The sequence below is a fragment of the Symphalangus syndactylus genome, chromosome 22 (genome assembly GCF_028878055.3).
Source record: "Symphalangus syndactylus isolate Jambi chromosome 22, NHGRI_mSymSyn1-v2.1_pri, whole genome shotgun sequence".
NCBI lineage: Eukaryota > Metazoa > Chordata > Mammalia > Primates > Hylobatidae > Symphalangus > Symphalangus syndactylus.
In genome coordinates, this window is record NC_072444.2 from 20597380 (window position 1) to 20624125 (window position 26746).

At 43.5% G+C, this 26746-nt stretch overlaps 2 protein-coding genes across 3 annotated transcripts in view; one reads left to right on the forward strand and one right to left on the reverse strand.

The window, feature by feature from the left end:
- SDHB (succinate dehydrogenase complex iron sulfur subunit B) overlaps positions 1-22539 on the reverse strand; it is a 35576-nt gene extending 13037 nt beyond the window's left edge. The window contains exons 1-3 of one of the 2 annotated variants that reach the window (XM_055262230.2): positions 22302-22539; positions 13101-13228; positions 1273-1358 (exon numbers count right to left, since the gene is read on the reverse strand). In XM_055262230.2, coding sequence (XP_055118205.1) covers positions 1273-1358; positions 13101-13228; positions 22302-22373 — 286 coding nt within the window. In that variant the 5' untranslated portion in view covers positions 22374-22539. The remainder of the gene's footprint in view (positions 1-1272; positions 1359-13100; positions 13229-22301) is intronic. The other variant, XM_055262231.2, reaches the window with a different exon arrangement.
- LOC129472521 (neuroblastoma breakpoint family member 1-like) overlaps positions 1-26746 on the forward strand; it is a 705345-nt gene that overhangs the window by 176774 nt on the left and 501825 nt on the right. The gene's annotated exons all lie outside the window — the stretch shown is intronic.

Below are 26746 nucleotides of genomic sequence, written 5' to 3' on the forward strand. Positions count from 1 at the left end.
CTACTCTCTGCTTTTGTTTTATCCCAGGTGTTCCAAGCCAAGTCAGTGCCTGAGAGAGCAGATCTGGAGTCTGGAGTCTGACAGCTTTGGCTGACTCCTGGCTCTCAAGTCACTCTCTATGTGTCCTTGTGAAAGTCCGTTACCCTCTCTGGGCCTCACCTTTAAATTGAAGGTAGATAATAAGCACAGTCATCTACCTCATATCCAGTGCACAGAACAGAGCCGGGCACACAGTCTGGCTCCACGGACATCAGGCCAGTCAGTCTTCACTGCACCCCGTGCAATTTTTGCTACACCTGAGAATCACCTGAATCAACTTTCTTTAAAGTATCTCTTGAGTTTTCTTTAACTTGTTTTGCTTAAATTCACATTAAAAAACCACTTATATCCCTATTATACCATCATTAGTAATTATATTTTTCTTTTTTTTGAGACTGTCTCACTCTATTGCCCAGGCTGGAGTGCAGTGGCGTGATCTTGGTTCACTGCAAATTCCACCTCCCAGGTTCCTGCCTCAGCCTCCCGAGTACCCGGGATTACAGGCACCTGCTATCACGCCCGGCTAATTTTTTGTATTTTTAGTAGAGACAAGGTTTCACCATGTTGGCCAGGTTGGTCTCGAACTCCTGACCCCAGGTGATCCACCCGCCTCGGCCTCCCAAAATGCTGGGATTACAGGTGTGAGCCACCGCAACCAGCAGTAATTATATTTTTCTAATACAGAAAATGAATACATTGCTATTGATGTAGAAAATGTTAGTCTGCACACTGCTTCAAATGGGCTCATGTGGCACCAGCAGCACAAGTAACCACATGCTGAGGGAGACACTGTACCAACCAATCCAGAACACAGCTACCAAGGACATGTCATACTGGGAGCTGAGGGAGACTCGCACATCTCCCCTGCTGGACAAGCAGAAGTGCCAGACAGAAACTCTCCACTGCTCCCTTAATAAAAGAGCTCAGCAGCACAGAAGGTGCCAGCCAGCAGGTCCTAGCTAGGCCTTGAGGTGTGAAGCAGCTCACAGGGACCGCCAGATGCAGTAACCACAGGATAGAATGCTCCTGAAGGAAAGTAAACTCAGAAACCAGAACTTGCACCATGGTTAGAATTTTGGATGCATTTACCCAAGAAAAGGAATTAGATTGCACAGCAAGTTCACCTAGCAGAGAGCTGCAGCTGTTTTCCAGATGTCTCTATCAGCTTTGGCCAGCCCAAGCCTCTTTGGAAGACCACAAGTATCTGGAGCCCAACAGGAATGAAATGCTCACCTTCTCTGCATGATCTTCGGAAGGTCAAAGTAGAGTCAACTTCATTCTTAATTTTGATTAAGGCATCCAATACCATGGGGCCACATCTAACAAAGAAAAACATCCAGTGGTATTTATGTAAAGTTCAACCTCCCTACACTTTATCATAATATAATCGGAAACACCTGGATATATTAGCTTATCCATTTGGCCTTCTCAGGTCACCTTCGGAATTTGTTCTGTAGTTTTGTTTTTGCAGATTCTTACACATTTTAAGTACTGCACAGTTCTATTTTGATGATCACAGTGTAAACACATTTCTAGGAAATGGAAAGCTACAGTAGTAGTAGACAAGTATGACACAACTTCCATACAGTGGCCAAGTTTTTGTTTTTTACTTCTGAAGCTCCCTGCAAAGTTTTTCCAAATAATTTATTTCAAATTTTAGTTTGATTTTTAGGATTTAGACAATAGCTTTAAATAGTAATTAATAATATATAACCATAACAGAAGACATAGTACAGAGAATAAAAGACACCCAATCACTCACAGTCCCCCAATCAAATCACTGTGAGCCTCCTAGAACATACAAGGGCAGCGGCATGGTACTAAGCGGAGCATCCCTGGGCGTGGGACCTGGAGTGCCGGCCTGGCAGCCAAGAGCATGGTCTGCACCCTGGCTGAGCCACTTACCAGCTTACAGGCAAATGATTTAATTTCTGCCTAGGCATTTAATCCACTGAGTGCAGAAAGCAGCACTCGCATCCCACAGGATTGCTGGAGGTGAGTTAATACACACGAGATCTTTACAGCAGCATCTGACATATAAATCATAGTTTAACTATAATAATCATCATGCAGAAACTGTGATTCTATGGAAATTACTCTCTGAACCTCAGTTTATCTGTAGAGTTAATATTTACACCACAGGGTTATTGTGAAAATTACATAAAAATATGTAAATCCTAAATCCTAAAAATCAAATTACATAAAAATGTAACTTTACATAAAAATATGTAATTTTCATAGTACCTGGCATACAGTAAGTGCTCCACAAATCTATTTTCTGGTTGCCACCCTGCCCCCATTCCACTCAGTAATTTTCTATGCATGAGATTAAAAATATATTAAAAAATATGCCATTTCCTTTAGTATTATCTGTATTTCATTTTTTTTTTTTTCTTGAGACGGGGTCTTGCTCTGTTACCCAGGCTGGAGTGCAGTGGCACGATCTCAGATCTGTAACCTCCGCATCCCAGCCTCAAGAGATCCTCCTGCCTCAGCCCCCCAGTAGCTGGGACTATAGGTGTGTGCCACCACATCCAGCTTAATTTTTGTATTTTTCTGTAGAGATGGGATTTCGCCATGTTGCCCAGGCTGGTCTCCAACTCCTGGACTCAAGTGATCCTCCTGCCTTGGATTTTCAAAGTGTTGGGATTATGGGTGTGAGACAATGGCACGATCTCAGCTCACTGCAACCTCTGCCTTCCAGGTTCAAGCGATTCTCCTGCCTCAGCCTCCTGAGTAGGTGGGATTACAGGTGCATGCCACCACACCCGGCTAATTTTTGTATTTTTAGTAGAGATGGGTTTTCTCATGTTGGCCAGGCTGGTCTCGAACTCCTGACCTCAAGTGATCCACCTGCCTCAGCCTCCCCAAATGCTGGGATTACAGGTGTGAGCCACTGCGTCCGGCCCATTATCTGTATTTGTATCAGAAATATATAGACATCCTTTCTGCTGGACCTCTGCTAACACTGGGAATTGGAAGCTTAAAAAACCTTTGCTATTCTGATACTGGAGAAGTGTTATTGTTTTCAGTGTTTTACACTGAGATTTCTGAATACTGCATAGACTGAATGTTTGTCATAAATTTACTGATTTTTCTTTATTTCCCAATTATTTATTGAACATTTACTCTGCCAGGTTCTGTTCTAGATGCTGGGGATGTACCAGAGAATAAAAGAGACGAATACCACCTGCCCGCACAAAGCTCTGTTCCAGAGGACACATTCTAGAGACTCAGTCTGTCCACATTCTTTGCCTCTGTTTACCAGGGTCTTGGAAATTCTTTTTCATGATCTGAGGCTCTCATATATTATATCTGTTGCTATTTCTGCTTCCTCCCTCACTGCCAATAGTAATTTGCTATTTGACTTCTAATTTTGGTAACAGAATTTTAAACATACATGAGTTAAATGTTTACGTTAATAAAGGTGGCCATTTTTTCTTTTATAACATTATCTATCACTTTTAAGCCTAAACAGACCACTGCCCTTCCTGAGGTCTGATAAATACTTTACATTTTTTTCTACTTAAAAAAAATTTTAAGTTACTCCCCTAAAACTGCAAAAACTGTATCAGTTGTCCCAAATCACTGACTAAATCCTCTTTTGCTTCTAATTTGTAATACCTTTCTCCCATATTTAATACTGGGACCTTAGATAAAATTAAGTCTGTTTTATTGCTACATTTTTATTCTAATGATCTGCCTGTTCTTGTCCTAGCATATTTTTTTTTTTTTTTTTTTTAGACGGAGTCTTGCTCTGTCGCCCAGGCTGGAGTGCAGTGGCCCAATCTCGGCTCACTGCAAGCTCCGCCTCCCGGGTTCACGCCATTCTCCTGCCTCAGCCTCTCCGAGTAGCTGGGACTACAGGCGCCTGCCACCACGCCCGGCTAATTTTTTGTATTTTTAGTAGAGACGGGGTTTCACCATGGTCTCGATCTCCTGACCTCGTGATCCGCCCGCCTCGGCCTCCCAAAGTGCTGGGATTACAAGCGTGAGCCACCGCGCCCGGCCGTCCTAGCATACTTTAAATGACAACAACGTCTTTGTTTTTTTTTTTACATTACAAAGGCTAATATTTGCAGCTTATAAAAATTTCAAATTGGCCAGGTGGGTGGCTCATGCCTGTAATCCCAGCACTTTGGGAGGCCTTGGCGGGTGGATCATGAGGTCAGGAGATTGAGACCATCCTGGCTAACGTGGTGAAATCCTGTCTCTACTAAAAATACAAAAAATTAGCCGGGCATGGTGGCACGTGCCTGTAGTCCCAATTACTTGGGAGGCTGAAGCGGGAGAATTGCTTGAACCCGGGAGGCGGAGGTTGCAGTGAGCCGAGACTGCACCACCGCACTCCAGCCTGGGAGATAGAGCGAGACTGTCTCAAAAAAAAAAAAAAAAAAAAAAAAAAAAAAAATTCAAATTAAAGTTAAAAAGTAATCCTGCAGATCATACTGGGACAGAGAAAAATATTAAAAAGTCAAAGTCCTCTCTTTAAGCTGTTTCATGCTAAGTTTCATGATAGGTAGGGCTCATTAAAGAGTACAACATAAATTTTCTCAGATTTTACATTTCTATCAGAATTTTAGAATCAACTTGTCAACTTCTGCAGAAAAGGCAGGTGGGATTTTGATGGGGACTGCAATGAATCTGGAAATCAATTTGGAGACCACTGCCTCCTTAACAACATTAAGTCTTCCAACCCACAAACAGGGCATGTCTTTCCATTTATTTATGTCTTCTCAAATTTCTTTCAACAATGTTTTACAGTTTTCAGCATATAAGTCTTTTACTTATTTGTTTTTTGAGACAGGATCTCACTCTGTCGCCCAGGCTGGAGTGCAGTGTTGTGATCACAGCTCACTGCAGGTTCGACCTCCCAGGCTCAAGCGATTCTCCCACCTCAGCCTCTGAGTAGCTGGGACTATAGGCGCAGGTCATCACGCCCAGCTAACTTTTTTGGTAGAGATGGGGTTTTGTCTTGTTGCCCATATAATTTGTTCCTAAGAATTTCTTTTTTGATGCTGTTATATGGAAAATAGTTTTTAAATTTCATTTTAGGATTGTTCATTGCTAGTGTATAGAAATCCAATTTTTGTTTTTTTAACAGTACTGACAGAGGCTTTTTTTCTAGGTAAGCAGGGTTTTACATATATAAATATAAATATATATAAATATGAATAAATATAAATATATATATAAATACATATGTATACACACACACACACATTTTTTCTGTAGAGACTAAGTCTTGCTATTGTTGCCCAAGCTGGTCTCAAACTCCTGGCCTCAAGCAATCCTCCTGCCTTGGCCTCACAAAGAAAGTGCTGGTATTACAAGTGTGAGCCACCATGCCTAGCCTAGAAAAATACATTTATCTGCTAATATCTGCTACACGTCAGTATTTTCAGAAAAAGAATTATGCTGTGGTGAAAATGAAAGAATACAGCTATGTTTTTTGTGTGTGTATACATAGCTACAAAGTAGGGTTTCAGAGTCGGATTAGAAGGAAATAGAACTATAATTAAAACATGGTACAATATAAAATGAGGACGGACAGACATAGGTTGAAATAAACATGGACAAATTATGTATAATAAAAAACTAAACTATGTTTGATTTCTGTATACCAGTTTTATGTCCTGCAACCTTGCTGAATTTGTTCATTAGTTCTAATAGTTCCTGGGGGGCAATGTCTTTTATGTATACATATATAAATTTTTTTTTTTTTTTTTTTTTGAGACAGGGTCTCCCTCTGTTGCCCAGGCTGGAATGTAGGGCATGGAATCATGGCCCACTGCAGCCTCGACCTCCTGGGTTCATGTGATCCTCCCACCCCACCCTCCCAAGTAGCTCGGACTAGAGGAGTGTGCCACCACACCTCGCAAATTTTTTGAGACACAGTCTTGCTCTGTCGCCCAGGCTGGAGTGCAGTGGCGTGATCTTGGCTCACTGCAACCTGTGCCATCCAGGTTCAAGCAATTCTTGTGCCTTAGCCTTCCAAGAAGCTGGGATTACAGGTGTGTGCTACCATGCCCGGCTAATTTTTGTATTTTTAGTAGAGATAGGGTTTTGCCATGTTGTCCAGGGTGGTCTTGAACTCCTGGACTCAAGCCATCTGCCTGCTTTGGCCTCTCAAAGTGTTGGGATTACAGGCATGAGCCATCGCACCCAGCCTGGCTAATTTTTTGTTTGCTTTTTTGTAGAGATGGGGGTCTCATTTTGTTGCCCAGGCTGGTCTCCAACTCCCGGGCTCAAGCAATTCTCCTGCTTCAGGCCAGGCACAGTGGCTCACACCTGCAATCCCAGCACTTTGGGTGGCCGAAGTGGGCAGATCACCTGAGGTCAGGAGTTTGAGACCAGCCTGACCAACATGGAGAAAATCCATCTCAACAAAAATACAAAAAAATTAGCTGGGCGTAGTGGCAGGCACCTGTAATCCCAGCTACTTGGGAAGCTGAGACAGGAGAATTGCTTGAATCTGGGAGGTGGATGTTGCGGTGAGCCGAGATTGTGCCATTGCACTCCAGCCTGGGCAACAAGAGCGAAAAGTCTGTCTCAAAAAAAAAAAAAATTCTCCTGCTTCAGCCTTCCAAAATACTGGGATTACAAGCACAAGCCACTGCGCCTGCCCAAGGTTTTGTGTAAAAGATTATGTTATCTATGAGAGACAGTTTTACTTCTTCTTTTCCAATTTCCTTTTCTTTCTTTTTCTTGCCCAATTTCCCTGGCTAAGCCTCCAGTAAAATTTTGAATGGCTGATGTTAGTATAAATAGAATTACCTGTAGCCACTGAAATACACACACACAAAAGTAGTATTTTGCATACTGACCTTACATCTTGCAGCCTTGCTAAATTTACTTATTCTTTTAGTTTTGTAGACTCCCTGAAATTTTCTATATAAACAATCATGTTGCCTGTGACTAGAGTTAGTTTAATTTCTTCCTTTCCAAGCTTACATATGCCTTCTACTTCTTTTACTTGCCTTTGATAGACTGGCTAGAACCTTCAGTACAACATTGAACTCAAATACAGAGTCAACCTTCCTTGTTCCTGATCTTATGGGGAAAGTGTTCAGTATCTCACAATAGAGTATGCTATTAGCTGTGATTTTCACAGTCTTCATCTGGCTGAGGAAGTTCCCTTCTCTTCCTATTAGCAGTTATTCTTATTTAAGTAAAATTAGGACTATTCCTTTTAATTCAAATTCCTTATAAATTTTATTTATTCTGTTAAAATATACACGCTGTGAAAATTATTTAACCCATTATCATTTTTAAAAATCATGAATGAGTGTTGAATCTTGCCAAATGCTTTTCTGCATATATTAAAGCAATCAAATGGGTTTTCCCGCTTTATTCTGTTAATATGGTGAATCACATTGATTTTCAAATGTATTTCTTTATTTTTTCTTGCGCTTTTTCTTCCACTTAAAACAGCATATGGTTGGGTTTTGCTTTTTTAAAAAAAATCTATTCTGACACTGTTGGCTTTTTAACTGGGAGTATTTAATGGTTTTTACATTTAATATAGTTACTGATGTGGCTGGATTTAGGTCTATCATTTTACTATTTGTTCCATCATTTTGCTGCTGTTCTCTTCTTCTTTTCTTATTCTAAGTAATATTTTTAGACTAAGTAAGTATTTTTAGAAATCAGTTTTAATTTATATATTGGCTTTTTAGCTATATCTCTTGGCATTTAAAAAAATAATTACTCTTGGCTGGGCATGGTGGCTCACACCTGTAATCCTAGCACTTTGGGAAGTTGATGCAGGAGGACTGCTTGAGCCCAGGAGACCAGTGTGGGCAACATAGTGAAACCCTGTCTCTACAAAAAAAAAAAAAAAAAAAAAAAAATTGGCCAGGCATAGTGGTACATGCCTGTAGTCCCAGGTACACGGGAGGCTGAGGTGGGAGGATTGCTTGAGCCTAGGAGGTCTCAGGGAGGGAGGATTGCTTGGTTGAGCCTGGGAGGGTATAGTGAGCCATGATCGTGCTACTGCCTTCCAGCCTGGATGACAGAGTGAGGCCCTGTCTCAGAAGAAAAAAAAAAGTTACTCTAGAATTATACTTTACATAATTTACATCTTTAACTTTTTATACCTATTTAGAGTTACTATTGTGCAACTTTATGTAATGCAAGAATCCTGCTACATTATTATAGGTCTATTTACCTGCTGTTCCCAGCCCCTACGCTATAGTTATCATATGCATTACATCTATGTGAATTATATATTATAGAATACAATATAATAACTTTGCTTTAAACAGTCATATTAATTTTAACAAAATTAAGAGGAAAAATCCTTTCATATCTACCATGTCCAATGCTCTTTGTTCCTTTTCTAAGAGCCAAGTTTCCACCTGGTATTATTTTTCCTCAGCCTGACTAACTTCTTATAGCATTTCATGTAGTACTGGTCTTCTGGCCATGAATTCTTTTCTTTTCTGTTTATCTGAAAATGTTTTTATTTCATAATAATCTTGAAGAATCTTTTTTTCTGAACGTGGAATTCCAGGCTGACAATTTTTCTTTTAGTACTTTAAAGACGGTATTTCACTGTCTCTTGGCCTTTAGTTTCTGATGAGAAGTCAGCAATGTTTCACATGGTTTCCTTGTATGTAACATGTTGTTTTTCTCCAGCTGCTTTCAAGATTTTCTCCTATTTTTGGTCGTCAGCAACTTGACCTCATGGAACAGGGCATAGTTTTATTTTTATTTACCTAGTTGGGGTTCACTAAGCTTCTTGGATACGTAAATTATGTCTTTCATGGGCTCAGGAAATTCTTGGCTATGAGTTCTTCAAATAGATATTTATTTTGCCTTTTCTTTCTCTCCATTTTTTCTGGAAGTCCAATTACATGTGTGTTAGATCCATCCATCCACTCACCCATCCATGGTCTTACTCTATTGCCCAGGTTGGAGTACAGTGGCACAATTATAGCTCATAGCAGCCTCAACTTCCTAAGCTCAAGCTATCTTCCGCTTCAGCATCCCAAGTAGCTAGGACTACAGGTATGTGCCACCACGCCTGGCTAATTTTTCAAAGAAAAAATTTTTTTGGTAGAGACAAGGTCTCACAGGTTGCCCAAGTTGGTCTTGGACTCCTGGCCTCAAGTGATCCTTCTGCCTCAGCTTCCCAAAGTGCTGGGATTACAGACATGAGCCACCATGCCTGCCCTAGACCTTTTGATGCTGTTCCATAGATCACAGGAGCGCTTTCCCTTTTCAAAAATCTTTCTCTTAAGAACAGATGATTTCAGCTAGGCATGGTGGCTCACATCTGGAATCCCAGCACTTTGGGAGGCCAAGGCGGGCGGATCACTTGAGGTCAGGAGTTCACGACCAGCCTGCCAACATGGCAAAACCTTGTCTTTACTAAAAATACAACAAATTAGCTGGGCGTGGTGGTGCACGTCTATAATCCCAGCTACTCAGGAGGCTGAGGTGGGAGAATCGCTTGAGCCTGGAAGGCAGAGGTTGCAGTGAGCCAAGATTGCGCCACTGCACTCCAGCCTGGGTGACAGAGCAAGACTCCGTCTCAAGAAACAAACAAACAAACAACAACAAAAAACTAGATAATTTCTATTAATATTTTTAAGTTTGCTGATTCTTATTGCCATTTCCAATCTGCTGTTATGGCCATCCGGTAAATTTTCCTTTTCAAATATTGTATTTTTCAGTACTAGATTTTCCATTTGGCTTTTCAATAGTTTCTACTTCTCTACTGAAATTTCCTATTTCATTATGAGCATAATTTCCTTCATCTATGAGGAAATTTAAAAATTATTTAAATTCCACTGGGCGCGGTGGCTCATGCCTGTAATCACAGCACTTTGGGAGGCTGAGGTGGGTGGATCCCCTGAGGCCAGGAGATCAAGACCAGCCTGGCCAACATGGCGAAACCCCAACTCTACTACAAAAATTAGACAGGTGTGTGACGTGCACCTGTAGTCCCAGCTACTCAGGAGGCTGAGGCAAGGGAATCGCTTGAACCCGGGAGGCGGAGGTTGCAATGAGCCAAGATCGCACCACTGTACTCCAGTCCAGGTGACAGAGTGAAACTCAGACTCAAAATAAAAAAATAAAAAATAAGAAAAAAGAAAAATTAATATGCTATAGAGAATCTGGATTGCATTATGTTTTTCTGAAAGTGTGGATTTTAAAATTTTACACAGGCAATTAATATGGCTGAATGCAAGATTTGGGCAGAGTTCATGAACAGCATTTAGTGCTCCTCCTCTGCGTTTCTCTTCTTTCCAGGCTTTCCCCCTCATTTCCTAGTGGTTGTGGAAGGCCCAAAATGTATCTTCTGGTTATTCAAGCTAAGATTTTTTTTCTTTTTTTTTTTTGAGACAGAGTCTCACTCTGTTGCCCAGGCTGGAGTGCAGTGGTGTGATCTTGGCTCACTGCAACCTCCGCCTCCCACATTCAATTGATTCTCCCCCATTAGCCTCCCAAGTGGCTGGGATTACAGGCATGTGCCACCATGCTTGGCTAATTTTCGTATTTTTAGTAGAGATGGGATTTCACCACGTTGGCCTGCTTTGGCCTCCCAAAGTGCTGGGATTACAAGCATGAGCCACTGCACCCAGCCGGATTGTGGTTTTCCATCCAACTGTTAGTCCCATTACTTCCCATACCAACTTGGACTTGTCCTCAGCAAAATCATGTAAGAGTAAAATGGTAATTTGTCCAATGACATTTCATTCTTCCAAGTATCAACTCCCCTCCAATGTCTGCCCACTCGTGGTCCTTCTCTACTGTTCAGGCAGTTCTTTCTTATATTTTTGTCCAGAGTTGATAATTGTTATTTGTAGGAGGGTTAGTCTGATGAGAGCTACTGTGCCAAAACTGGAAGTGAACCCAAAGATTCTTTGAATTTTTTATCACTAAAAAATAGTTATGGGCCGGGTGCTGTGGCTCATGCCTGTAATCCTAGGACTTTGGGAAGCTAAAACGAGTGGATTGCTTGAGCCCAGGACTTTGAGACCAGGCTGGGCAACATAGTGAAACTCAATTTCTACAAAAAATACAAAACTTAGCTGGGTGTGGTGGCATGTGCCTATAGTCCCAGTTACTCAGGAGGATGAGGCAGGTGGATTGCTTGAGCCCGGGAGGCTGAGGCTGCAGTGAACCGTGAGCATGCCATTGCACTGTAACCTGGGTGACAGCGAGACCCTGACTCAAAAAAAAAGTTAGGAATTTAACTCTTCCAGTTTTAGCCACATTCTCTAAGTTTTGATTTGCAACGTCTTTATTTTATAAGTATCTGGCAATATTTTTTACGTGTTCCTGATCAAATAGGTAGTTAGAAATGTACTTTTTTTTAGTTTCTAAGCAGTATGGTTTTTTGTTTTATTTTTATTATTATTATTATTATTTTTTTTTTTGAGACAGAGTCTTGCTCTGTCACCCAGGCTGGAGTGCAGTGGCGCGATCTCGGCTCACTGCAACCTCCGTCTCCCAGGTTCAAGTGATTCTCATGCCTCAGCCTCCCAAATAGCTGGGATTACAGGCACCTGCCACAACGCCCAGCTTATTTTTATATTTTAGTAGAGACGGGGTTTCACCATGTTGGCCAGGCTAGTCTTGAACGCCTGACCTCGAGCAATCCAGCTGCCTCGGCTTCCCAAAGTGCTGGGATTACAGTCGTGAGCCACCGCGCCCGGCCTGTTTATATTTTTAATATGAGTTTAGTTTTATTGTATTTTGGTCCAAAAATGTGGTCTGTGCAATTTCTATTCCTTTGAATTTTGCTAGGGACTTTTGGTTGCTGAGTATTTGAAAATTTTAAGAAGGTTATATATCAATTAATGCTACCTCATTAACAGCACTTATGTGTCATCACAGAAAGTCAAAATAAGCATTTAGAGTATTCGTGGTACTCAAACTGTTTTTCTGGTGCCACAGAAGCTTTTGTTTGAAACAAATAAAACACTCACTTACACATAAAATAGATCAGAGAACAGTTCTGGTTGTATGGGGGCGTGGAGTGGAGGAACAGGAGGCTAGAGACTAACTTGCTAGATTCTTTCTTTTCTTTGGCTAACTGTGGAGTTCCTTAAAAGTGAAAGATGTTGGAAGAAGAGTGGTTTTGAGAGATGCGATGTGAAGAAGGACTCAACCTGCTGCTGCTGCTGCTGCTGCTTTTGACGATGGAAGAAGAGGCCAAGAGCCAAGGAATGCAGCAGCCTCTAGAAGCTTGGAACAGCCCTCAGCTTACAGTCAGCAGAATGACAGGGACCTCGGGCTCACAACCACAAGGAACTGCATTCCACCAATAGCGCAAATGAGCAAAAAATATTTTCCTCTAGGCTCCAGAAAGGAATGCAGCCTGCTGACACCTTGATTTTAGTCTGATGAGACTATACCAGTCTTTTGACCTACAGAACTATAAGATAATACATTTAGGTTGTTTTAAGTCACTAAGTTTGTGGTAATTTGCTCTGACAGAAATAGAAAACACACAAGTCCAATTTTTAACTTTTTTTTTTTTTTTTTTTTTTTGAGACGTAGTCTCGCTCTTTCACCCAGGCTGGAGTGCAGTGGCGCGATCTCGGCTCACTGCAGGCTCCGTCCCCCGGGGTTCACGCCATTCTCCTGCCTCAGCCTCCCGCGTAGCTGGGACTACAGGCGCCCGCCACCTCGCCCGGCTAATTTTTTTGTATTTTTTAGTAGAGACAGGGTTTCACCGTGTTAGCCAGGATGGTCTCGATCTCCTGACCTCGTGATCCGCCCGCCTCGGCCTCCCAAAGTGCTGGGATTACAGGCGTGAGCCACCACGCCCGGCCAATTTTTGTATTTTTAGTAGAGATGGGGTTTCACCACGTTGGCCAGGTTGGTCTCGAACTCCCAACCTCAGATGATCTGCCCGCCTGAGCCTCCCAAAGTGCTGGGATTATAGGCGTGAGCCACCGTGCCAGGCCCAACCTCATTCTTGTTTTAAAAACAGAGCTACCAGATGATCTTGGATTTTTAAGCCTTCCAAGGATGTGAAAAGCACATCCCTAAATCAAATCAAGAACTCTCCTTCAATACCTGGCTTTCACAGAGATACTCACTTATTAAGGTCAACTTCATAAGTCTGCATATGAGGTTTGTCTCCAGCCTTGTCTGGGTCCCATCGATAGATGGCAAATTTCTTGATACGGGGAGCTGCAGCTGCAGCTGTCTGGGCTCCTCGGGAGGCCTGAAATTTTTAAAAGTTCATAAAAAGGAAAAAAAAAAAAGAAATGCAAGATAATTCCATTTTGCTGGCACAAGAGATGTAACGCTGGATATAAACTCACACATTACTGATACATAATCTTCTTGGAAAAGGCAGTCATTCAATATCCAACAAGTATTAAGCACCTATCGTATGCTAATATATCAGACATGGTATTAGGGGCCAGTGATATAGCACTTAATAAAATACACAAAAACCTTCATCTTCACAGAACTTACTTTGTAGTGAACAAGAGTTAAATTAAACATTCACAATGAATATAAAGAGTGATACTGATGGGAAAGTACAGGGAGCTCTGGATGAATACAGCAGAGCCTACAATGAGTGAAGAGTCAGAGAAGGCTTCCTCAAATGACATCTAAGTGGAGGCTTGACAAACCAGAATTAAGGGGAAGGAGTGTGGGGTATGGTCTGAGGGTGGTGGCTCATGCCTGCAATCTCAGCACTTTGGGAGGCAGAAGTGAGAGAATTGCTTGAGCTCATGAGTTTGAGACCAGCCTGGGAAACATGGCAAAACCCCATCTCTACAAAAAATAAAAAAATTAGCTGGGTGTGGAAGTGTGCGTCTCAGGAGGCAGAGGTGGGAGGACTGCTTGGGCCTGAGAGGTTGAGGCTGCAGTGAGCCAAGATCATGCCTCTGCACTCTAGCCTGGGCAACAGAGTGAGACTCTTTTTCAAAAATACAAAATAAAAAAGAAAAAAAGAAAGAAAGAAAAGACTATATTCCAGGACTGCTAATTTTTAAAATAAAGTGATATAGAAAAGTAAAAACTCGGAAGGTTAATTGACTAATTACAAAAAGATGCAGTGGTGTTTATTACTGAGGCAGGAGAATAGGGTTTGGAGACAGGGAGCCTTCACTACAGCCTCTGATTCGTCTCGTGCCAAGTCTTCACTTGCATAGGATGTAACCAATAGGAAACCTGTATAGGGTACTTTAATCCCAGAAGATTGTGCAGCTGGGGCTCTTGAACCACTTTGCTCGATCCCACTCCTACTCTGTGGAGTGTACTTTCATTTCAATAAATCTATGCTTTCATCTTCTGTTGCTTTGTTTGCATGTTTTGTCCAATTTTTTGTTCAACATGCCAAAAACCTGGACGACTTGTGGTCAAGACCCTCTACCAGTAACATTATTTCTTGGTAAAGTGTCCAGTATTAACTGAAGCTGAAAATACAAACATCAGCTAACAGTAGAAAAGAAGAAAATATATGAAGAAAATGAAAGTTAAGATGAAAGCTATGTTTTACCTTATCACCAAGCTGGCTAAAATCATCAACAAAAGGAAAGCCATTTCTACAAATGTTTTTCACCGGGAACCCCATTTTGTAAACCGACATGAACATCTAATGCCACCTTGTGGTATTTGGGAGGAAGTGAGAGGAAAGATTCCTGAAGGTATCAACTCCAGTGGACTTTGCTTGCTTAATGTCCCATTTTTTTTTTTTTTTGGTCTTTTTTCTGTGAGATTTAATAAGGTATAATTCATTATAATAAAATTCACTAATTTTAAGGTATAATGTGATGAGTTTTGACAAAGCAATGTAATGCTACCACAATTACAACAGAATATTTCCATCCAAAAAGGTCTTTTGTGCCCTTGATGGCAAACATAAGTCCCCTTTCCCTACCCTTAGCAACTGATCAGCTATCATCACGAGTCTGCCTTTTACAGAATTCATATAAATGGCATCATACAGTACGTAGTCTCGTGTCTAGCTTCTTTCACTCAACATAATGCTTCTGAGATTCATATGTTACTGCATATAACCATAGTTCAATGCTTTTTTTTTTTAAATTAACCTATTGATTGATTGATTGATTTTTGAGACTGAGTTTCGCTCTTGTTGCCCAGGCTGGAGTGCAATGGTGCGATCTTGGCTCACCACAACCTCCACCTCCCCGGTTCAAGCGATTCTCCTGCCTCAGCCTCCCAAGTAGCCGAGATTACAGGCATGCGCTACCAGGCCCAGCTAATTTTGTATTTTTAGTAGAGATGTGGTTTGTCTATGTTGGTCAGGGTGGTCTCAAACTCCCAACCTCAGGTGATCTGCTTGCCTTGGCCTCCCAAAGTGCTGGGATTACAGGCATAAGCCACCGTGCCTGGCCAACCTTTTCATTTTTAAATAATTATAGATTCATATGCATTTATAGAAAATAATACCGAGGCCAGGTGCAGTGTCTCACACCTGTATCCCAGTACTTTGGGAGGCCAAGCAGACGAATCACTTGAGTTCAGGAGTTCAAGACCAGCCTGGCCCAACATGGTGAAACTCCGTCTCTACTAAAGATACAAAAATTAGCCCGGTGTGGTGGCACATGTCTGTAATCCCAGCTACTCGGGAGGCGGAGGCAGGAGAATTGCTCGACCCTGGGAGGCAGAGGTTTCAGTGAGCCAAGATTGCGCCACTGCACTCCAGCCTGTGTGACAGAGTGAGACCCTGTTTCAAAGAAACAAAACAAAACAAAACAAAGAAAATAATACTGAGACTCCACATACTCTTCTTACCTGTAATCCCAGCACTTTGGGAGGCTGAGGTTGGGAAATCACCTGAGGTCAGGAATTCAAGACCAGCCCAGACAACATGGTGAAACCCTGTCCCTACTAAAAATACAAAAAACGAATTAGCTGGGTGTGGTGGCGTGCACTTGTAATCCCAGCTACTTGGGAGGCTGAGGCAGGAGAATCGCTTGAACTTGGGAGGTAAAAGTTTGCAGTGAGCTAAGACTGCGCCACTGTATACCACCCTGGGTGATAAAGTGAGACTCAAACTAAAAAAAAAAAAAAAAAAAAAGAGTTTTGCTCTGTCACTGATTGTGCAGTGGCATGATCACAGCTCACTGCAGCCTCAACCTTCTGGACTCAAGCAATCCTCCCATCTCAGCTTCCTCAGTAGCTAGGACTACAGGCATGTGCCACCATGCCCAGTTAGTTTTTTTACATTTATTTTTGTAGAGATGGGGGTCTCACTATGTTGCCTAGGCTGGTCTTGAACTCCTGGCCCCAACTGATCCTCTGCCTGGCCCTCCCGAAGAGTTGGGATATAGGCATGAGCCACCATGCCAGGGCCCACATACTCTTTACCCAGTCTCCCCAACAGGAACATCTTGCAAACTGTAGCACACCACCACAACCAGAATACTGACAGTGCCAGTCAAGATACGGGACATTCCTATAGGCACAGGATCACTAATATTGCCCTTTTATAGCCCTGTCCACTTCCTCCCACCCTCCCTCCCCTGTACTCCTTAAGCCCTAGCAATCACTAATCTGTTCTCTACTTCTCAAATTCAGTCATTTCAAGAATGTTTTATCAATATAATCATCTGGTATGTAGCCTTTTGGAATTGGCTTTTTTCATTCAGCCGAATTCTCCAGATTCATCCAAGTTGCTGCGTACAGCAATAGCTTTTTTCTTGTCATAGCTGAGTAGCACTCCAAGGTATGATGTACCACAGTTTGCTTAACCATGTAACTACTGAGGGACATTGGGGGTGTTTCTAATTTTTGGTGACATGAATAAAGCTGAGATGAACATTTGTGGACAAATTTCTGTGTGAACGTTAAGTCTTCATTTCTCAGGATAAACACCCAAGTGTGTTAATTGTTGGGCTGTATGGTAGCTACAAGTTTAGTCTTTTTTAAGCAACTGACAAAACTATTTTCCAGAGTGGGTGGCTGCTGTGCCTGAGGCAGGTAGTAGAGTAAGTGGGACAATATGCCTTTTAAAAAATGGGGCTACTTCAAGTTTTTACCTTCCAATTTGGACATTTTTATTTTTCATTTATTTTTTAAAATATTTATTTATTTATTTTGAGATGGGGTCTCGCTCTTGTCACCCAGGCTGGAGTGCAACAGCGCAATCTCGGCTCACTGCAACCTCCACCTCCCGGCTTCAAACGATTCTCCCGCCTCAGCCTCCTGCGTAGCTGGGACTACAGGTGCCTGCCACCACGCTGAGCTAATTTTTATATTTTTAGTAGAGACGGGGTTTCACCATGTTGGCCAGGCTGGTCTTGAACTCTTGACCTCAGGTGATCTGCCCGCCTTGGCCTCCCAAAGTGCTGGGATTATAGCTGCGAGCCACCATGCCCGACCTTTATTTTTTATTTTTATAGACACATGGTCTAGCTCTATTGCCCAGGCTGGAGAACATGGCTCACTGCAGCCTCGAACTCCTGGGCTCGGGCGATCATCCTGACTCAGCCTCCCAAGTAGCTGGGACTATAGGTGCACACCATCATGTCCAGCTAATTTTTGTAGAGACAGGGTCTTGCCATGTTGGCTAAGCTGGTATGGAATTCCTGGGCTTAAGCAATCCTCCCATCTCAGCCTCCCAAAGTGTTGGGATTACAGGTGTGAGCCACTGTGCCTGGCCCTAACTTGGACTTTTTTTTTCTTTTTTGGAGAGTCTCATTCTGCTGCTCAGGCTGGAGTGCAGTGGCGCGATCTTGGATTGCTGCAACCTCCACCCCCCTGGGCTCATGCAATTCTCCTGTCTCAGCCACCTGGGTAGCTGGGATTACAGGCATGTGCCATCAAGTCCGGCTAATTTTTGTATTTTTAGTACAGACAGGATTTTGCCATTTGGCCAGGCTGGTCTCGAACTCCTGGCCTCAAGTGATCCACCTGCCTCGGCGTTCCAAAGTATTGGGATTACAGGCGCGAGCAATGGTGCCCGGCCCCTAATCTGGCTTTAAACAGAATCTGGGACTGGAGTGGGACTGGAGTGGGACTGGAGTATAATCCCCTAGTTCTTTTGTTTTGTTTTGTTTTGTTTTGTGAGACAGTCTCACTCTGCCACCCAGGCTGGAGTGGAGTGGCGAGATCTCTCTGCCTCCTGGGTTCAAGCAATTCTCCTGCCTCAGCCTCCCGAGTAGCTGGGATTACAGGCATGTGTCACCACGTCCGGCTAACTTTTTTGTATTTTTAGTAGAGATGGGGTTTCACCGTTTTAGCCAGGATGGTCTTGAACTCCTGACGTCGTGATCCACCTCCCTCAGCCTCCCAAAGTGCTGGATAACAGGTGTGAGCCACCACACCAGGCATAATCCCTTAGTTCTAAAGCCTGATTTAGTATTATCAGTGGGCAACAGGCATTAGGCTCTATCAAGCTGGGTATCAGAACCACAAGGCCTGTGGGATGACTGTGGTTACCTGCAATGAGGTTTTCCCTTCAACATTTCTTTATAATATTTAAATATCTGTTTCATGTCCACTCTACATGGATAATTGATCATGTATTATCTTTCCAAAAGGATTAAGTTTGTATTAGAGCTAATTTAAATTTTTAAAAAGTCTTATCATATGAATGATGTGAAATAAGAGCAATGCCAGGATGTACTACACTGAATATCTACGTCAATATATCCCAACATCAGTTTTGGAGTGCCCCAAAATGTCATCTTTTTTTTTCAGTACAACTAATTTAAATTTGTTTTGTGTCAAAAATGTATTTTATAGGCCAGGCATGGTGGCTCATGCCTGTAATCCCAGTACTTTGGGAGGCCGAGGCGGGTGGATTACCTGAGGTCAGGAGTTCAAGATCAGCCTGGCCAACACAGTGAAACCCCGTCTCTATTAAAAATACAAAAAAATTAGACAGACGTGGTGGCGGGCACCTGTAATCTCAGCTACTCGGGAGGCCAAGGCAGGAGAATTGCTTGAATCCGGGAGGCAGAGGTTATGGTGAGCAGAGATTGCGCCACTGCACTCCATCCTGGGCAACAAGGTGAGCGCGACTCTGTCTCAAAAAAAAAAATGTATTTCATACAATATTTGATGGCGAAAAGGGGGTTTACCAGAATGAAGGAAAATTCTGAAATCACAATCACCAGAGGTGGTCATGGTTCTGAAAGTGATGGAGCTTTGCTCATCTTGAGGTCTGTACAAAGAGTTAATTCTCAGGATTATGTTATCTGTGATCCACCAAAAAATTCGCTGAATACATATATCTAAAAATTTGCCAGATTTCATTCATTGAACCTTTATAATGTGTCAGACACTGTGCCAAATAATCTCTAATCTTTATAACATCTCTATGAAAAATGTTTTGCTGTTCCCAGTTAAAAGATGAGGGTAGGATCATATAGCAACACAGGTCACTTGATTCAAAAATCCAACCTTTTAGCCATTATAACCAGTAGTGAAAATGCAAACATAAAATGGAACAGTGCAAAAAGATAATTCCATTTCACAATGAGATCCAAGGAACAAGAGAAGTTGTTACTCTAATCATACAATGAGACTATATGATTGTTTCCCCTTGTTACCTGTCCAGCAATTTATACTACAAATCCAAAATGAAAGAAGGCCCCTTGAAAGCATTTTCACGTTAATCTACGAGACTAATGAGTATTCAAGGCAGAAAGTACATTCCTAGGAAATCTGGGATAATATGAACTTCATAGTTTATAATTTAAGCAAGGTAAGCAACAACTGAACTGAGAAGGGTGAATTCTGAATGGTGCTGAAGGCTGGTTGTTGTTCCTCTAGTAAAGTGTCCTTAGGGTGCAGGCTTGGAGTTGGATGGAGTGGATAAAGATTTGGAGACCAGAGAAGGTGGGGAAATAGAGAGGAAGGAGGCAAAAAGGACTGTATGAAGGTAAGCCTGAGTAAAATACAAGGTGCAGGCTTGCTGAAAAGTGTGATTGGTGATGCTTGAAATCCAAGCTCTACCACTCACTAGCTGTGTATTCTTCTGCAAATTATTAGCTTTTCGGATTCTATTTCTTCCTTTGTAAAGGGTGGGTAGTATTAATATCTGCCTCATAACGGAGGCGGGGGGTGGTAAAGCTTCTAGCATAGCCCAGAAAATAATTTTTGCTCTACAAGATTGGCAACCTTATCAGTCTTTGTATTATTCTGATTTGTAAATAGGTATCCTAGCCCTGCCAGCCTAAGGAACAAGATGCACATTTTTTAAATTTTTTTTTTTTTTTTTTTTTTGAGACTGAGTTTTGCTCTTGTCGCCTAGGGTGGAGTGCAATGGCGCGATCTCAGCTCACTGCACCCTCCACCTCCCAGGTTCAAGCGATTCTCCTGCCTCAGCCTCCTGTGTAGGTAGGATTATAGGTGCCCACCACCACGCCCAGCTAATTTTTGTATTTTTTTTTTTTTTTAGTAGAGACGGGGTTTCACCATGTTGGCCGGGCTAGTCTCGAACTGCTGACCTCAGGTGATCCACCCACCTTGGCCTCCCAAAGTGCTGGGATTACAGGCATGAGCCACTGCACCTGGCAAGATACACACTTTTAAGTAGGTGGTTCTTGTCCTAAAGGAGTTCATAGTCCAGATGAAGAAATAAGGCAACACAAACAATGGTTAATATATTACAAATACTTAAAGGCAGAATTGTGGTTCAGTGGTCAGACTATATGCATAAAAAGAATTCAGAACCTGAACCTGAATGTTACCCACAGGTAACACACCAAGCTCATTACTGAATTCTTTTGAGGTGGCTTTTGTGGGTATAAATGTACATTCCCACAAGGAAGGGGAGGCCTTGGGGCTCTTCTATTTTCTGCTGCCCTCAGGAGGCCCTGCAAAGGCCTTGCCTGGAATTACAACAATGACCTATGAAACTAGCCTTTTCTACAATGCATTCCTAGAAAAGGGGCTTGGAACTCTCTCTCTCATTAGTGGGGCTCTCACAATTTAATTGTTTGCTCAGCAACTATAAAAGGAACAGGTAAACAAGCTCATTATCAATCATCAATTTAATACTCAGAGGATGTCCGCTTGAGGCTCTGGTAGGCTGTCTTCTTCCTCTATCTCCCCTTTTCAGAAAGGCTGATGCAGAGTGGATACAAGTTCACACACAGCATGCTGGATAGAACTAGGATTGGAACATGGGCTATGTACTGTGTTATGCAGACATAGCAGGTACTTAAGATGAAAGATGTCCTCATTTAGGTGCAAGAGAGGAAGAGGAACTAAAATTTCTTGGACATCAACCATGTCCCAAGATCTATGCTAAGGAGTTTTTCCGGTACCATGTTAAAAACCTGCCTCAGGTCTGCTTCTTGGGAATATGATATTTTGAGCAAGCCAAAAATTTTCTTTCCGGGGGCCTCGAGTTTTCAAAGCTCCAAAAAGGAGGGTAAGAATTCTTGCTTGCCCACCTTAAAGGGGTTGTTGAGAAGCCCAGAAGAGGAACAGACTTAGAAAGGATTTGCAAATCCTTAGTCCCTTATGTATACAAAAGCAATTTCCCTTCCCCTTCTAAATGTTCCCACTTAGAAGGCAGGTCAGAAATGTGTTGTTTCTTGATCATACAAGGGGCGTGGGAAAATCTGTTACTGCACATGGCATAGCAATAAACAAGAACAGCGCCAAGCTCTCTACCTGTCATTCCATGTCAACTCTATGAGGTCCGTATTATTATATGACCTTTAGAGTCAGAAACACTGAGCGGATACTAGTGAAACTGTGGTGACACTACTTTAAGGAACCCAGTCTTTCCTGCAACCCCTACCACCCACCGCCGGGGTCCTTCCAGGTAGGGGGCTGGGTGCATTTCCCTCCATCTCTCCCTTCCCCTGCCCTGTCCCCAACAATTCACATGTCCTTTCCTCACCAATCCCGGTCCTCAACCTCGCACCCTTGAGGAGTTACCTCGCTTCCCAGTTCCCATCCTTCACACCCCGCAGGTCTCTGTCTTCTACAGAGGCGATAGTTTGGTGGCAGAAAAAGGGCTTGGAACTCCAATGTCTGGATTCAGATTCTGGTTCCAGGAGTCATTCGCTTGCCATGTGACCTTGAGCAATTCAAGTCCCCTTTCTGAACTTCCCCCCCCGCCCCCTTAGCTGTAAAAAATTGCCCGTGCCCTAACTCACAAGCTGCTGCGAGGCGCAGAAAGATAACTGACAAGAATGCTCCAAGCCACACCAAAGCACTGCACCAGGGGGAGGAGGTCCTCCATCTCCCTGAGGCCTTGCCCTATGCTTCCTTAGTCTCTCCGCAGCCCCATCAGCTCCAGGCAGTCTCTGTGGCTTTCCTGACCTTTCCCTCTCTGAGGCTCCAGGACTCACCTGCAGGAAGGCTCCGCCAAGGGTTGTTGCTGGTAACCGGCGCCTCAAGGAGAGGGCGACCACCGCCGCCATCTTGGCTCCTGACGTCAGCCCCACCCCTTAACCCCGAGGTCGCTCTCCGCCGGTGTCCCGTCGAACATCGCGGCGCCCAGCCTGCTTCCACTGAGGACCCGCTAGCCGCGTAGGAGCAACCAAGTGGGAGGCGGCTTCCGGTTTCCCGGGTGGGCGGAGGGAAGGCGGGGCAAGCATAGCGAGCGTGCGCAGTAGCGCAGTAGCGGCGCATGCCCATTTGGCTTCCCCCGTGACCTTCTCAGAAAGGGGAGGAGTCTGAGAGGCAGGGCTACTTTTAGGGGGTGGGGCTAAGACTTAGATGGGGCGGAGCCATCCTATCCGGGTCCCTGCCCCGATTTTAACCCCTTTCTTCCTGGAATTTTTGTTTGTTTGAGATGGAGTCTCGCACTGTCTTCCCGGGCTGGAGTGCAATGGCCCGATCTTGGCTCACTGCAACCTCCGCCTCCCGGGTTCACGCTATTTTCCTGCCTCAGCCTCCCGAGTAGCCGGGATTACAGGCGCACACCACCACATCCGGCTAATTTTTTGTATTTTTAGTAGAGACGGGGTTTCACCATCTTGGCCAGACTGGTCTTGAACTCCTGACCTCGTGATCCGCCCCCACCTCGGCCTCCCAAAGTGCTGGGATTACAGGCATGAGCCACTGCGTCCAGCCAATTTTTTTTTTTTTTCCCAGACAGGGTCTCACTCTGTTACCCAGGCCGGTGTGCAGTCTTGGCTCACTGCAGCCTCGACTTCTCAGGCTGAAGCGATCCTCCCACCTCAGCCTCCCGAGTAGCTGGGACTACAGGCGTGTGAGCCACCATACCCGGGTAGTTTTTTTGTTTTGTTTTTTTTTTCAGATGGAGTCTCGCTCTGTCTCCCAGGCTGGAGTGCAGTGGCGATCTCGGCTCACTGCAACCTCCGCCTCCCGGGTTCAAGCAATTCCCTGCCTCAGCCTCCCGAGTAGCTGGGATTATAGGCGTCCGCCATCATGCTCGGCTAATTTTTTTGTGGTTTTAGTAGAAATGGGGTTTCACCATCTTGGCCAGGCTGGTCTTCAACTCCTGACCTCGTGAGCCACCCACTTCGGCCTCCCAAAGTACTGGGGTTACAGGCATGAGCCACCGCGCCTGGCCACCCGGATAATTTTTTTTAAAAATTATTTGTAGAGATGGAGTCTGGCTATGTTGTCCAGGCTGGTCTCGAACTCCTGGGCTCAAGCAGTCATCCTGCTCCGACTTCCCAAAGTGCTGGGATTACAGGCGTGAGCCACCACGCCTGGCCTTCCTAAGAATTTGTCATTATTACTCATCTCTGACGCTTACTGGCTTGAGTCAAGCGTTTCTGTCGCATACCGTGCAGCTTGCCCGAGGCTGCCCAGGTTTCTGCACTGAGAGTCCCAGACAAACTGGGCAGTTGGTGAATGAGCTGAGGTGATTTCAAGGGTGGCTGGCAAAGGTGCCATTCTTTTGTTCATTCATTCATTCATTCATTCATTCATAAATACGAATGGAGTGGCTACTATGCGGCAGGCACCAAGCGCTGGGATGCTACAGGGAATGAGCAAACCAGGTGGTCACTGCTCATTGAATTTACTCTCTAGTGGTGGAGACGGCAAGTCAGCAGACAGCTAGACACTGTGAACTCTGTTCTGTAAGAAAGGGTGTGCCCAGAGAAGGACACCCAGTCCTTGGTGGCTTTGTTAGCCATTTAAGAAACCATTTCTACTCTGCGCCACACATTATGGTCCATTATCCCACTTAATCCCCACAGCAGTTCTGTGAAGAAGGCTTTTTGGTTTTGTTTTTTTCTGAGTTTCCATTTTAGTCATCTCAGCTTCCTTTTCCAGCCCCCTCCATGGATCTGCTCAGAGCTGGCCTCACTCTTGGGACTTACCTTGGGCAGGAGTGGCCTGGGGCCTCCAAGACACCTGCCTCTTCAGTCACCCCAGGCGTTTGTGTAGATTGTTAACCCTGCAGGTCCCGGGGTTTCGTAGGAGTGATTTTTTTCCCCCTTTCTGCCTGCTTGTTTTTGACATGTGAAGGGCGCCTTTCTATAGTCTTTGGTTTCCACTCTCACAGCTCATGTGGATGCTACTGGAGACATTGAGATGGCCAGGTGAATTGGCTGGATGGCTAAGTTTCTGGAGTCCTTGACTGGAACCCCGCTACACTGCCAGTTGTGGCATCATTAAAGGGGGTGTGTAGTGAGCGCCACTGTGCTCCAGCCTGGAGACGGAGCAAGACTTCGTACCAAAAAAGAAAAACAAGACAAAACAAAACAAAAAAAAAACAAAAGAAAAAACACTTTAGATTTAAAGGAAAATTGACCAGAAAGTACTAAAAATTTCCATATACTCCCACATGGGTTCCTGTTTCTGCTAATACTAACATCTCTCACTAGTATAGTGCATTTATTACAACAGATGACTCACTGAATTATAATTAATTAAAGCCCATAATCTACATTAGAGTTCATTCTTTGTGTTGTACACCCTACAGATTTTGACGTCATATATATCATGTGTCCACCATTACAGTATCATACAGAATAGTTTTACTGCCCTAAAAGTCTCCCATAATCTACCTGCTCACCCACCCACCCCTTTAACCTTGATCGTTATACTGTCTCCAGAGCTTTGCTTCCTCAAGAATGTCATATAGTTGAATTCATACAGTGTTCTTATGGTTTGACAATCCTTTTTTTTTTTTACAATCTTGCTCCAGGCTGCCGTGCAGTGGCATGATGTCCACTCACTGCAACCACCACCTTCCAGGTTCAAGAAATTCTCCTGCCTCAGCCTCCCAAGTAGCTGGCGTTACAAGCGCCCACCACTACACTCAGCTAATTTTTCTATTTTTAGTAGAGACAGGGTTTCGCCATGTTGGCCAGGCTGGTCTCAACCTCCTGACCTCAGGTGATCTGCCCACCTCGGCCTCCCAGAGTGCTGGAATTACAGGCATGAGCCACTGTGCCGGCCTGATCGTTCATTTTTATTGCTAAATCATACTCTGTTGTATGGATGTGCTACAGTTTGTGTACTCACCTATTTGGTCATTTCCAAATTTTGTATTATAAAGAAAGATGCTGTAAATATTCATGTGCAGGTTGTTTTGCGGACATGTTTTTAAGTCATTTTAGCAAATGCCTTGGAGCATGACTGCAGGATAGTATGATGAGAAGAGTATATTTATTTTTATAGGAAACTACCACATTGTCCTCCAAACTGGCTGTACCATTTTGCATTCCCACCAGCAATGAATGAGAGTTCCTGTTATTCTACATCCTCACCAGTCATTTTAATAAAAGTGTGGTGGTAACTTATTGCTGCTGTAATTTGCAATTTCCTAACAACATAGGCTGTTGAACATTTTTATATGCATATTTTCCCCCTGTATATCTTATTTGGTGAGGTGTCTGGTCAGATGTTTTTGCCAATTTTTCAAATGAGTGGTTTTCCTGACACTGAATTTTAAATATTCTGTGTATATTTTGGATACCAATCCTCTACCAGATATGTGTTTTGTAAATATTTTATTTCAGTCTGTGGCTCGTCCTTTTATTTTCTTAACAGTGTCTGTTGAAGAGAAGAAAGTGCATACACGTTGGCACTCCTTGGATGGAAAGATAAGCAGTTTCCTTTCCCTGTGAATTTGCATGGGCTCTGTGGCTTTTTTGATGAATAGAATACAGGAAAGTGAAGCTGGGCTTTTTCACAAGAAGCTTTTGGTCCTAGACATTGAGACAGGCAGCATTCACTTCCAGTCCCTTAAGACACTCTATCTGAGGGTCCTGAATTGTCATATAAGACCTCTGGTGATGCTATGATGTGACCACCGTGCTATAGAGGTCATGTGTAGGTATGCGGGCCAACAGTGCCAGCTGATTCAGCCTTCCAGTCATCCCTACGAATGTAACATGGGAATGAAGCCATGTTAACTTTCCCAGAATGGCCCTTCTTCCTCCCAGCTGGGTGTTTCATACTGACCTCAGATGGCAGTGCATGCTTGGAGCAGAATAATTGCCCAGCTGGTCCCATTCTAAATTCCTGACCCACAAAATCTTGAGATAAAGTGGTTGTTGCTTTAGCAAGCTTGTCCAACCCACCTTGTTTTGTTGTTGTTTTGTTTTGTTTTAGGCTTTTAGCAGCCTGAAGCCATGGTTTTTGGCTTCTGTCTCTAGCGATAAGCGGAAAAGAGGCATGAGGAAGGGGCTTTATTGGCCCAACCAGAAACACAAACTGAGAGCCCATGACTGTATTCTTTCCCTTGGACACCCTTGCAAGGTAGTCAGTTTTGTACTGGTTACTTATGCAGCGATGGATAACCAGAGAAATGGATATTGGGGCCATTTCCAGTTAGAGAGGAGCTTGTATACAATGTGTGTTTGTG